The 13752-nt window shown below is 43.8% G+C and overlaps 2 protein-coding genes across 3 annotated transcripts; one reads left to right on the top strand and one right to left on the bottom strand.

Moving 5' to 3' along the window:
- Positions 1–55: 55 nt before the first annotated feature.
- cdc42ep5 (CDC42 effector protein (Rho GTPase binding) 5) lies at positions 56–2255 on the bottom strand. Of its 2 annotated transcripts, none has more exons than XM_085918768.1 (2): positions 2053–2255; positions 56–1310 (listed from the first exon to the last, which is right to left on the bottom strand). In XM_085918768.1, the coding sequence occupies exon 2, from the start codon at positions 1303–1305 to the stop codon at positions 460–462; it is 846 nt and encodes a 281-aa protein (XP_085774894.1). In that variant the 5' UTR covers positions 1306–1310; positions 2053–2255; the 3' UTR covers positions 56–459. The 2 variants fall into 2 exon arrangements, with proteins under 2 accessions (XP_085774894.1, XP_085774893.1); XM_085918767.1 differs by having other exon boundaries at positions 56–1307; positions 2053–2242.
- A 2969-nt stretch (positions 2256–5224) lies between these two features.
- Positions 5225–12255, top strand: leng8 (leukocyte receptor cluster (LRC) member 8). The gene is made up of 15 exons (XM_085918855.1): positions 5225–5570; positions 6246–6381; positions 6480–6602; positions 6681–6758; positions 6876–7290; positions 7400–7559; positions 7639–7809; positions 7900–8139; positions 8322–8480; positions 8549–8843; positions 9028–9129; positions 9213–9281; positions 9370–9499; positions 9569–9776; positions 9954–12255. Exons 1-15 carry the CDS (start codon positions 5530–5532, stop codon positions 10114–10116), a joined length of 2490 nt encoding a protein of 829 aa, XP_085774981.1. The 5' UTR covers positions 5225–5529; the 3' UTR covers positions 10117–12255.
- Positions 12256–13752: the final 1497 nt, after the last annotated feature.

Raw genomic sequence — 13752 nt, 5'->3', positions numbered from 1 at the left:
AAAGGCCTCCAGGTGAATGGGAGGAGGGGAAAAGTGCTACAATTTTTCACTGTAGAAAAAACAAATGCTGCTTGTAATAAAACGGGTGCATCTGTTCTGCAAAAAAAAACAAAAAAAAGTCGTTTTCCAGCAGAGCAACATCGTCTTCACACTGAACAGCTTTCAGGAAAAAAGAAAAACCAAGTTTTGAATCCATCGGTTTGACGCCTTGTAATGTAATTTAAAACAGACAACTCACAAAATGTTGGAGAATATTTGGCTTTGGCGTGGAACTTGGAAGTGAACCAAAAATGCTCTCAACCCTTTCCAGCTGATCTGAATTTGACCTCTAAACTTTCAAATGCACATATTGAGCATTTCGCCACGTTTTGTCAAGATTATAGTGCATTTTAGGTTCGTTCTGAAATTCTACCCGACAGCCCAAAATGGCGAATAATACACACTTGGTAGGAGACGAACCTATAGTCCGATCTCATCATCAAACTCATCTTCGAAGGTATAGCCCCGCCCTACTTCCTCTTCCTCCGAGTCAGTCTCTGAGTGGCTGCTGCCGACCCTCCTTCGGTCCAGCGCGCTCACTCCTTCGTAGTCGGAGCTATGAGACGAAGCTGGGCTGGGAGGCAGATCTTTGTGGGCGGCGAATTCCGTTCCGACCCTCTCCCCCGTCGTCGGACTCTCCGTCAGGTCCTCCTCCTGGAAGTCGAATCCTTGACCCTCTTCCTCCTCGGACGGCTGGCGGATAATTTCTTCTCGCTTGTCGCTGAATCTCACCTTGGGTCGCAGCCCCTTCGGTTTGATCCCATCTGGTATTCTGCCGTCGCCCATCTGGTTCTCATCCGGGTTCTTCCCGTTAAGCTCATTGTGCCTGTTTACGACACACTTTGTTTCCACCGGGGACGTAACGCTTTTGGGGCTGAAGACGTCGTCTTTGTTGGAGTCCAGTCCCAATCCATCCATCACCCCGAGTACATCCCCCAGCATGGAAGGGCCCAGATCGAGATCCAAATCCAAGGTGAACAATGACACCGATTCAGAGTACTGAAGCTCATCATCATCATGGAGGCTTCCCGGAGGCTCTTGATACACATCGTTATGGTGTACTGATGCCGGGCAGTCCACAGACGAAGACCCCGGACTTCCCGTGTCGGAGCTGGGTGGGCTTGGTCCCAGCGTGGACAGGAAAGAGGTATCCCCGAAGGCATCTCCCCCCCTGCCGATGTGCATGGTGTGGCGGAAGTCACCCAGAGGGGCTGAGATCATGGTGGGGTCCAAGCGGGAGGCCCGTGTTGATTTATGGAGCGGCATGGCTGCTAGAAAGATTGGACGTTAGTTCTGACACATTCCATTTCAAGCACTAAAAAAAAGTGGACGCGCTGCAGAAAACACTCTTGATGAGAACGCAAACGGTCTTGTGCAATAGTGGGCGTCCAAGAAGCATTTTGCCACTATGACGGAGGCCATGCTGAGGCTTGTACTTGAACAGACTCGACGCATATTTTTGTCTGCCCTCGGGGGGTTGCATGTGAATGAAAACACGTCCACAGTACTTTTGCAGTCAAATTACTCATCTTGCAAGTTTTCCGATAGATAGATAGATAGATAGATAGATAGATAGATAGATAGATAGATAGATAGATAGATAGATAGATAGATAGATAGATAGATAGATAGATAGATAGATAGATAGATAGATAGATAGATAGATAGATAGATAGATAGATAGATAGATAGATAGATAGATAGATAGATAGATAGATAGATAGCATCCCGTGAGGGCAGTTAAATATAAACTTTGCCAAATACAAGTAAATCATTAACTTATTTTTCAAAAGAAGGGAGCCGTGGCATAACGCGCGTTAACCCTTCCAACGTATTCCAATTTCAATAAGAATTAGAGATTGATCATAAAATAGTCACAATATCGCTGCTGTATTCATTTTAAGCTAACAGCCGCAACGCGACTCGCCAATAAACATGCCACTCGCGCGCCACACACATACACGTGAAGTATTTTTTTTCTTTCTTTGTCATCCCAAAAAAAAAAAAACTTACTTAGAAAGGATAATATTCTGCTGTTTGCTTCACCCTCTCTCGTCCGTATATCCGACTTTCTTTTACATCTGGATATTTGTTTCCCCCCTCTTGACTTTCGAACGTCTTTTCCCCTTCGTTCTTCTTTTCCCTCGCCGTCGTTTTTTCTTCTTCCAAAGGGATGGGCGCTAGCCGAGGAAGTGACGCGACGTGGGGAGTTAGAATTTTAAAGTTTTACCCTCCAAATCTTTCTCAGCTACCACTTCAAGTCACGTTTTACTTAACTCCCACGCCTTTCTGTTCGATCATTGATAAAACAGATTAGTATTTGTGCCCAACGCTGTCACGTTATTACTTGTATTGTGCCTTTTTGTTAGTACAGTATTATTATTCTCATAGTGGTTCTTGCAGAACCAAACCCAACAAGTGAATAGCTATCAAATGTATTTCGTTAATAGGATAATAATCGTCCTAAATTTATTAAGCAGCCCAAAGAGTGAGTATTTGGCACGGGGTCTTTTTCTCAGTGGCTCTTTTGCTCTGGAATGAGAAAGGGGTTGGTGTTGACAGCACGAATGGTTTATGTGGTTTTGACTCAAAATAAACTGAAAGTCCACCACATTCCCAAAAAAAAACCCAAAAAAAACCTGAACCAATTCAACATCTTGACGGAAAGTGTTTTTGGACAATGAGATGACAGAGGGGGAAAGCTGCATCAGAGCTTGGCTGCACACACACGCACAGTGACGGTGAGAGTTGGTTTTTGGTTTTCTTGAGGGAATTGGGGGATAATGAGTAAATGAGTGCAAGATGTACCTCTAAAGTGGCAGGAAAGCCATAAACCCTACTATGAATTCAATGCAACCGCGTTAACTTGATAACTTTAAGGTCAAGGTGTAATTATGACCCCAAATATGAGAAAAAAAAAACACCATGAAATTTTTGTTTTGCACCAAACATACTTGTTTTGACTGACTGCCCATATATAAACTATAAATATCCAGCCAGATAATGACAAAGCAACATTCAGGATACCATATGTACCAAACCACCATCTATTGACATTTTTCATCTACTTTCTAGGTCATTTCTCTTTGGGTCATGGTGGGTGAGATGGAGCCTATCCCTATCGACAACTGGCGGGCTACAACGTACAGCCACAATATTCACAATATATAATTTTCTTTTATTTTGAAATCTCTTGGGATTCTCAAAAATGTAAGGTATTTGAGTATGAAATCACTGCAATTATTGTGTTGTTACAGCAATCCAGTCAAGGAAGTCTGCCGTCATTTAACATATAGTCAATTTGAAAGGTACCACTTAGTTGGCTGGGAAAATAGTTAACATATCATCAGTCATATATCATTAAAATATGAAAAAAATTGGAACTTTAGGTCAACATTCTTTCACAACACTACTACTACTTACTGTAATAAATTGAATCATTGAATTGGAAATGGCATCAAATGCTTTTACTTCTCATTCAGCTTCCTTCCACAAGGGTAAAAAAAAAAAAAAAAGGAACAATGGTTGCCGGTGAGTCATTGTTTGAAATGGTCAACATACTTGCGTGATGAAGTCGACTATGGGAAGAAATTACTCATCGCAGACAGATATTGTATAGAGTTCATTGACGGATTCAAATTAGGATGTTATAATATTGTGCCTATTTTAATATTGGGAAAAGATACATCAGAATAACAATCTTAATGGTGCGGTTTATCCCAGTATCAACCAAGGATAAAAATATCACCAATGCAGATGGTGAGGAGAGAAGGAACAGCAGGCAGGAAATGACTCCTTTCGGTAAACTCGTACATGCTTACACACACACACACACACACACACACACACACACACACACACACACAAACACACACACATCCTTTTTGGAAACGATCATCATGAGAACATCATGATGATTACATTTCCGTCTCATTTTTTCCCCCTGCTTTTTCCTCCTATGAAAACAATAATCTCAAATACTAGCCTCCAGCCATTTCTGTGTGTGACATTGGGATGTTGCATCATTCCAAATGATTACAACAGATGACATGGTCACCGGCGTCTGTAAGTCTCTACATTCTCACTCATCAATCAGTTATGAATTTAATTATGTAGTTTGATTTTGATTAGGATGGGCAGTAATTGACCATTATTATTCAGCAGAGAATAAATAGTGTGAAATTGCAAACCATCTCTGACTGTTTTGTGTGCGGATGTTTTTTGTCGGATTATTTTGTTTCTGTCTGGAGACCGAATGGAGGAACTGGATGTTCTGCAATGAAAGGCCATCAGCTGATGTGGCCGCGGGGGAGAATCAATGCATGCGCGCAAATGGGATGGCCACAACATTGGGAAAGTGTATAGAGGACAGGACATGCCCTTATGTCACATGTCATGCCTTCAGCTGCATGTAAACATGTGAATGGTGCTGTTTTTGAACGCGTCCACATCAGGGTTACTTTCAGGTGAGCTGCCCAGGAGTGTATCCCCAGCTGACTTTGGGGCGTAGAGACACAGTTTTAGACAACGGTAAAAAAATAAATAAAGTGTGATATTATTTACAGTGGCGACTTGATTTTATCAAACTTATTTTTTTCATTCTATCAAACTTAGACAGGTTAAATTTTCTTGATTGACTGTAGAATAATATGATCTGGCCAATTCTATAGTGCTTGTATTGATTGGGCTATAAAAAAGTATATTTAATATATAAATGAATAACTTTTGAAGTAAACAGATAAATCCAATATTCAAATAAATATTTAATATCTAAATGAGATACACATTGAAATATTTTTGTATGCCACCCGGAAGTGCGAGTGACGTCATTATGTTAAAAATAATAATAATGTCAAATAAGTGATAAAAAAATTAAGGCGTATGATAAACTCAAACATGCTTTTAAATGTAAGGAGAAAGAGTAAAATAATCGTCAGAAAAAAATAATTCTCAAGTAAAATAAATATATATCGGGAAAAACAATTTACATAAGTACAGTAACTATTATCCAAATTGTACTTTTCGTCTAAGTTCCTAACACTGGTAAATATGAACGAATGGCGAAATATTAGGTCACATTTTCGCGTTTTTTAACCAGTGTTTTGAAGTACCAAATACGTTAACTCAAGACGAAACAGTGACGCATATCCTGCTACAATACGTCACAGGGCTTGGCGTTTCACCGAGCTGCCATTTTGTGCTTCACAGCAAGTCCGTCCAATTTGTCCGGGACGACGCAAGGGGCCCCTTGCTTCTATCCCTTATGGTGCTCTCCGCTAGATTTATACATTGAATCGAGATCGAGAAAACCTACGTTCGCTTTCCAATATACACACAGTGTTGTTCATCGACGGGCTACTGCCTATTTTTCGTCACGTTTAGGTAGCATAAGTACAGAGGTAACGGTGTTAGCCTAGCTTCTGTGCTAGCCATAGAGCTAGCGAACATTAAGCCGTCCTAGCTGGCTAGCTAGCTTTGATTCCAGACGAAATGGCGGCCAACACGGCACAAACAGCCCCAAAAACTAACTGGTATGTAATACTTCTCCAAAGAATAACACTAGGGTGTATTACATCAAGCTAAACTGTGTTTGCGGACATCTAGACGTGGGAAGCATTGTCATTTTAAGTCAGATAAAGATTGGCGACGGCAATGTTGATAACATTTCACGGAAGTTGAAACGAGCTATCAATGGTACTGATAGCTATTTAGTCATCTAAGCAACAATATTTTTCAATGCACACCCTGTCAACTGTTCGTTTATTTAATTATTTCCACAATAGTCATCGATGAGATTGTAGTCAATTCGATTTTTGTAGTTACTATTTACAAAACATTTTGAAAATGTGTATTTCAAATTAAATATTCCCATATTGGTGGATTGGAAGAGCATGTGATCAATTGTTCATCATCAAAGTTGTCCAACACGCTCAATAGATAAAGTATCACTCCCTTGGACTTCTTTGTGTAATCTTAAAGATATAACATAAAGGCACAGGACATGAATGAACTGAAACTGATGATCGCTGAAGTCGGCAAGCATGTCTCGATGCAGTTGATGGTGCCCAAAATTCCCATTAAATGTCAAATTATTTGCTTCTATAAAATTTTGAAAGCACTTAACACTCCATTTCTTTCTGTCTTAAATGTTACTCTGCTCTAGCATTAAATGCAACTACTCTTACTAAGTCTCATTTAAATAACAGGTCTTATGGTGTTGGTGCTGCTGACAGTCATGTTCAAGAAAACCCAGAATGGGAGAAAGCAAGACAAGCACTTGCTTCTATTAGTAAAAGTCAGAACAATGCCAAGGCTACATTTGCCAGCCACGCTGCTGCAGAGGTAAGCCAGCTTTGACCTGCCTTGAGTTTACAGTGACATCTATAGAATAGCACAATTTATTTCTCCTCATATTCAATAAGGTAAATCCTACTTTTCAGTTTCAGGCAGGATTGAACGATGCCGCCATTCAACATCAGCAGTATTATCAATGGTACCAACAAAATCAACCACAGTATCCAGGATACACGTACCCGTATAGCTACTACTATCCCATGAATCCAGTACGTATGGATCTGAGTTTAAATAACAAATCTTTCCCCTTCCACAAGCTAACCCGCTGTACTATACCTACTTTACAGTATGGAGTTGGATATTCACAAAATCAATATCCTGTTCCCCAAAGCGCTTACCCAACGCCACCAACCTCAAATGGACAGGTATGTATAAAATGTTGAATGAGAAAAACTACACAGGATGTGTTATATGACATAATTTTGTCATTGCTTTCACGACTTTTTGCCTGAAATTCTTTTTTTTTTTTTTTTTTCCCCAAGCCTCCTCCAGTGCCTGGAATGGAAGACCAGACCCCCAGCTACCCCTCTCAACCTCAACCCCCCTCCACTCCTCAGCCACCCCAAAGCCCAACTCCAGAGAAACCTGCAGCTCCTCTGCCCCAACCCATGCCTCCTCAACCCAATTCCCAATACCCCCCTCCTCCTCCACATACTGCTTACAATTCCAACAATTCCGTGCCATACACGCACGGGGACCCCAACCAGATGCAGGTTTACAACTCGTGTCCGGGTCGGCCCAACTATGGAGCGGGCTTTCAGGCCCAGAACAACTATCAGCCCCCACAGGCTCCGCCCCAGCAGCAAGCAGGGCCGTTCGGAGCGAGCATGGGCAGAGGAGAGGCTAATAAAGCTAAAAAACAAAACCAAGGACAGCAACTCTGGCATCGCATGAAACGTAAGAACAGTGTTGGAAATATATATCGACTGTAGCCGGCTTGGGAATGGTGAGCTCATACGCCACCATCAGAGCATTACTTAATGCTGTTAACATTTGTCTCCCCCAGAGTCACCTGGTACTGCCCCGATGAAATTCAACATTCCCAAGAGGCCTTATCAGGTGAACACGTCTAGCCAGGCATTCTCACCAAGTGAACAGCAGCAGCCAGAAGCTGCCAGTCCACCTCCAGCTTCTCCCGTGACTGCCAGCGAGACACCTACGACACGGTAACGTGTCAGCCACCCGCTCTGAACTCTTGTTACTTTTTGTCGGACGATGGCCTGACCTGTTGACTTGCATCTGCAGACCCCAAGATTGGCCGCCAGCCATGAAGGAGTACGTGCAGCGCTGTTTCACAGCCTGCGAGACGGAGGAAGACAAAGACCGCACGGAAAAGGTGTTGAAGGAAGTTCTGCAGGACCGCTTAAAGGATGGATCTGCTTACACCATCGACTGGGACCGTGAACCGCTGCCAGAGTAAGTCGTAAAACCTCTCGCGCCAGGGTCACGATAATGCTCACTGCGTGTGACGTCACTTGATGATGTCATTTCATTTTGACTTCGTAGTTTGAAGAGTAAGCAAACTCGCTGGCACGCGGTCCCGAGAAGTGTGGACACTGCAGCGAGTCGAGGTGGAAGCGCGACTGCTACGACACGCGGCAGGGGTGGAGGCCACAGATTGGGAAACTATAGGAATATCTTTTCTCAGCGCAGTCCTTCATCCAGTTCCTCACACTCCTCCTCTCGGTCCCCCTCCCCAATCCACGGCAGAAACCGCGACCGCAGCAACCAAAGGCACCGGCGCAGGTAAACACTTTGAACACACCTAAATTCAATTTGCCAACTTTTATTTCGCCACGCTTCATGCAGACTGGCGTATACACAGAATTGTGCATCCTGCCAGTATTTGGTACTACCATAAATATTGCAGGATTTTAAGTGAATTATATAAGAAAACATTCGAATATTCTATTCTTGTTGTCTACCAGCGAATCTGGCTCACAGTCAGACAACAGCCTTTCCAGCGATCTCCGACCTCAGCTGTCGAGAAGAAACCAGAAAGGCGGTCGCGGGCGTGGCAACGACAGGGATCGAGGGCACGGTGGAGAAAGGGGACGGGGAAGAGGTGGAAAAGCTAGGGGCAGGAGGTAATATCAAAAGAATCTTTTACTGTGACCAGCCGACATTTTGAATAACCTCCCATTCCTCTTTTCAGAAATCAAGACGACTCCAACGCGCCCGGCGGTAAGAAGAGGAAAGGTGGCAATGCCGGTTTGGACTTCCACGACCCTGACCGGGAAGCCAAAAAGCAGAGTCGAGCTGCTCGCTTCCAGAAGCAGCTTCGCACAGAGCCCCTGGTGCTGTCTATTAACCATCTGGACATGCCCGATGGGACACAGGAGGGCCTCAGCTGGGAAGACTGTCCCATTGTTGGGACCTGCCAGGACATCACAAAGTCTTACCTGAGGCTCACCTGTGCCCCAGACCCCGCCACTGTTCGCCCTATTCATGTGAGTTGTCATCTTCTCTTACATACAGTAAAGTGCTTGCTTGCTTAAAGTCATTCCTCCTTGAAGTCTACTGTACTCGTGAGATGATTGAAAATCTGTGCCATAAACTACGACAGAATGGTAAACACTTGCTGGCAATAACGGGGACGTTTGTGTCGGAAACTTCTGTTTCTTTGCCTCGCAGGTGTTGAAAAAGTCTTTACAGGCCGTGAAAGCTGACTGGAAAACCAAACAGGACTACCCTTACGCTTGTGAGCAGATGAAGTCCATACGACAGGACCTCACGGTTAGTGCGAATCACATTTGGCATGCCTTTAGTTTCCCCATTTGTCTCCAAAGGTGAAGGTTCAACGTTATCTTCACACACAGGTCCAAGGAGTTCGTACGGAATTCACCGTGGAAGTGTACGAGTGTCACGCTCGCATTGCCCTGGAAAAGGTAAGACTGCTGACTTGGCAGGATGTAAGCTTTCTGTTTTTGACAAATCGTCAGATGGAAACTGAAGAGTCTGCGTTTTGTGTTTCAGGGCGACCACGAGGAATTCAACCAGTGCCAGACACAGCTGAAGTCCCTCTACAAGGACAACCCCTCAGAGAACATCGGCGAGTTTACAGCATATCGCTTGTTGTACTACATCTTCACCAAAAACTCTGGAGGTACGCCCATCGGATGAGCACCCACTTTTACTTTAGATTGCACCTCTTAATCCCATTGTCCTCTCACAGATCTCATCACCGAGCTGGTGTACTTGAATCCGGCACTGAAAGCGGACGTGTGCATCGCTCACGCTCTGGCGCTCCGTGCCGCTTGGGCTCTAGGCAACTACCGCCGTTTCTTCAAGTTGTATCAGGAAGCTCCGCGCATGGCTTCGTACCTCATCGATAAGTTTGTTGAGAGGGAAAGAAAGATCGCTCTTCGGGCCATAGTCAAAACGTAAGATGTTTTACCACAAAGGATATACAGTGAACCCCCGTTGATCGTGACTCGTGCTTCCCGGGCTCACTTGCAAAACAGTGAGTTTAAATATAGATGAAACGTGCCACAGCGGGGGCTCACTGTATTTCTAAGAAACCATCGACTCTGTTTCCTGACGATTTCTCTTGTCCACAGGTTCAGGCCCGACTTGCCAGTGGAGTATGTGCAGTCCACGCTAGGCTTCCCTTCGTTAGACTCCTGCATGGAGTTTCTTAGCGGGTTGGGTGTCACGTTTACCCCCGCTGACCCCCTAAGGATAGACTGCAAAAGCAGCACCACCACACTGGCTGCCTCATGAGAGTGCGGGGTGGGCTTAGCGCTTTTAGAGGGTGGACACGTAGTCGCGGGGGAGCGCACACCCCAGAGTATTGACGAATGCAGCGCACTTTTTTTTCATACCTCCGCCAATTCAGCGAGGCACACCGGGCACCCATATAGGGCCTATGTCGTCCCATAGGAGATGAAAGTTCAGAATCCCAGAGTCGTTCAGCGATGTTAGACAGATGACACGAGGTTGTTGACGCGCACACAAAGTTGCTCTCATTCTAGCCAGTAGAGGAGATCAGAAAACATTAGCTCCCCCCCCCCCCCCCCTTCCCATCCTCCAAGCTGCTTTCATTCACTCAACACTTTAGAGGCCAAAGGCTTACACAGCCAGATGAGGGAGGGCACTTGCGCGATGCTTCCTGTTCCATTAGCCCTGTCCGATGTCAACGCTAACAGTGTCCTGTTATGTTTTCTTCCTTCCCCAAGTCAACAGCTCCAAGACCTCAAGTCTCAAGAAGAAGACACGCAACCGGTCCAAGTCGTGTTTGAAGACCGCACAAGCACCTTTGATTCCATAGAGACTGTACAAAAAGCAAAATGAAGTCAAGATCGCCAGAAAGGTTGTCAAGAAGAAGAGGAAGCTGTGGTTTGTATGTCTGCGTTTCCTACTACGACCTCCGTTTCCTGGTTCCTGGAGGTCTTCGGTTTCTGGGCAAGATCCCCGTCTAGAATTCGCCTAAGGAGCAGAGTTTGGGACTCAAGTTCACTTAGTGGTTCAGTCACAGGTCAAGTGACATCAAGTCAGAAAGCAAAGACTTTTGAGACGGAAGCGTGTTCTTCGTTGAGGTTTTCCGAGTTCACGCCTCCAACCGTCTGCGTCGCCGAAAGAAGTCCACAGTCAACCTCAGGTGGAAGCTCCGTCGCCTGCTCTTCATCACGGTGCTCGTCCCCCCCCTGCCTCACCTCAGATGGTCATCGCGGGCAGAGGGATGACATCGTCCGGTTTGTATGCTGTCTGTGGCTGTCGAGTACAACTAAGGCTGGTAAGAAAAGGACTGCGGATCGAGACGGATGCCCGCGAAACATCAGGAGGCCCCCACCCCCCATTAGATGTTCTCCGGGCTTTGGACAGCAGTATTTGGCCTTTAAATTGATGAAAGAAGTATGCGGCTACAATGATGGTTTGAAAAATTAATTTAGTGTCAAAACCATCAAATCAAAATTTGACACTCAGTGCTGTCTTATTTTACTTACTTAGTCTTGTTTAGTCCGATTAATGAGAGATGAACTCAAAACGCTTTTCAAAAAAATGCCGGAAGAAAGTACGGAGATATTTTCTGTTGTTGGATTTTTTTTTTTTTTTTTTTTTTTTTTTTTTTAAACGTTTCTATTGAACTGTGGAGAGGCATTTTCAGAAGCTGAGCCATGACCTTTTTTTTTTCTTTTTTTTTTTTTTCCTTCCTTTGAAATGTTTTGTAAATATTGTATGACAATTGCTGTGGTTTATTCTGCAGTGGTTTTGTAGTTTAGGTGTGTCCGCACATGGTAAGTGTGTTTTAGTTTTATATTGGCGCGTGTGCAGTCAAAGCTAAAATGATGCCTGCTGCCAAAGATCAAATGTGGGCGGTGCGGAACCTGCCGCAACATTTGACCTGCTCTCCATGTGACGAAAGTAAAACCTGTTAAAAGCCCCCCCCCCCTCAAAATCATTTTGACCACACAGGTTCCCCACCCCTGATCTAAGTTTTTTTTTTCTTTTTCTTCCTTGATGCATATTTGGACATTGTTGTAATTTGTCTCCTTTCTTCCCCTTTTGACCTCTCCTCCTGACCCCCTTGACCCAATCCTTCCCTGGGGAGTCACACCCCACCTCACCCACCCTTCAGCCGGTCGCACGGCCGGCTTGCTGCATTGCAGGAGGCAACATGCGGATGAGGACGCTGAGTGGCCAAGCGGGAGAGAGTCGCTTTGTGAGCCAAGTCTCGCCTCAGCGCCTTTTGAAAGCCAAGATGGATCGCTGTGAGCCTCACGTGCAACCAATGTGTGCTGATAACTGCTCAAAATGTTTTCACTTTCCTCCTCTTTACTCATTACGTAACTTTTATTTTAACATGTCAGCCAATGCTATCAAGTCGATTTTCTCTTTGTCCGCTTGAGTTTTTTTTCCCATCACTCCCCGGTCCGCGTAAGGAATTGATAAATCCGCTGTCGTATTGTTGACCAAAGAAATCAAAATCCCAGCAGGTCGTAATGCATTTCACACTCTTGAATATTTTTGTTCTCCCCGCTACAAAGTCTCGGTATTTTTGCTCCCATGTACTATTGGTTACTCATCAGTCGTTTCTTCACTTCCTCCTTGATATCTGGCTCTCAAAGTCCTTTCCAGTGCCACGTGAACTTCTCATCTGCTCCCATTCACCTCTTTTCTTCCTCATCTTTTCTTTCTCCTCCCCTCACTTTAGTTTTCTTTTCCACCCCCCCATGCATGCCTTTTGTGTCTTTCTTCTGCTCTCATAGATGTTGTCATTCATTTTATGTTGAGTATGTTGCACTCGCACATAGTCACGGTAGTAAGTATGGACATTGCAGCTCACTAACATCTGTAGCTGGAGGTTGTTTGCAATGCCTGTCTTCTCTTCCCCCGCCTTCCCCCCCCACACACACACGACAAATTTTGATAGCACCAGCATCTGTATATATTGTGTACATATACTCCTTGAAGAATCTAATAAAAACAAGAAGCATCAAAGTGCGTGGTTCATCTTGTGAACATTTAAACGAAACAGACTCAAGTTGAGTGTCATAGGTTTATTATAAAATACAAATTGGATTTACATGTTGATATTTTACCCTGGTGGATTTGGTGGGGGTTGTGAAAAGGGAAAAAGAAGATGTGAAGTAGGAAATAAATATGCATTTAGAAAACAAAAACTAACGAGATGGAAAGCAAAGTTTGAGCTCTATAAGAAAATCCTTGTGCCTTTTGTTCTGTGTAGTCCGTAACTTAAAATATTTCTTATTTGATATAAATGGTGTTCCTCTTCTCTAAAATTTTAAGGCAAATGTTTGTAATGCGTTATTTTTTTTCCAAGTAAAATATAAACAAAACAGCTGATTTACGCGTGTTGACCACCAGGCGGCAGTATTAATAGTCAACAAATTTCCCTCTTCTCGTGACTCAGAATTCCCAATATCATTTTTTTCTGTGCATATCATTACAACCTTTGTCTACATTAGTTTCTGCATTGTTTGTGTATAAACACCAATTCGTTTAACTCCGCCACATATTTTAAATGCTATTTGTTAGCCCCCAAGCTGTTTCACCTTTTACCCTTAAGGTAACTTAAATCAAGGCAGGTATTTAGTTATTGTTAGCACATAATGGCCACTTCAATAAAGAATCTACACACTTAGTCAAACGTTTGAATTGTTTCTCATTCAGCAGCAAAATATTCAAACCATGTAAGTATAAGATGAACCTGTGGTTAAGTGTCCAAGTACAAGAAAAGTTCAGAAGCAAAAGAAAGCCTGCCAAACAATCTTAGAAATGTAGAAACCATCAGAGATGCTTGCTGCTTTCTAAACAAGCAAATAGGAAAATCTAAAGTAGAACTATAAAGTAGCTAAGCAGAGGACAGTATACGAAAAAGCAGAATGAAACATGCGA

Source organism: Syngnathus leptorhynchus, chromosome 8 (assembly GCF_054491065.1).
Source record: "Syngnathus leptorhynchus isolate UIUO chromosome 8, UIUO_Slep, whole genome shotgun sequence".
NCBI lineage: Eukaryota > Metazoa > Chordata > Actinopteri > Syngnathiformes > Syngnathidae > Syngnathus > Syngnathus leptorhynchus.
The sequence above is the reverse complement of the archived record's forward strand: the minus strand, read 5'-3'. Positions and strand labels throughout refer to the sequence as shown.

Excerpts from the sequence above, each read along its gene's own strand:
- cdc42ep5 (XM_085918768.1), bottom strand. The coding sequence starts at position 1,305 with ATGCCGCTCCATAAATCAACACGGGCCTCCCGCTTGGACCCCACCATG.
- leng8 (XM_085918855.1), top strand. The coding sequence starts at position 5,530 with ATGGCGGCCAACACGGCACAAACAGCCCCAAAAACTAACTG. Across the intron at positions 6,382-6,479 it reads CCAGCCACGCTGCTGCAGAG|TTTCAGGCAGGATTGAACGA; the intron begins GTAAGCCAGCTT and ends CCTACTTTTCAG. Across the intron at positions 8,140-8,321 it reads AACCAAAGGCACCGGCGCAG|CGAATCTGGCTCACAGTCAG; the intron begins GTAAACACTTTG and ends GTTGTCTACCAG.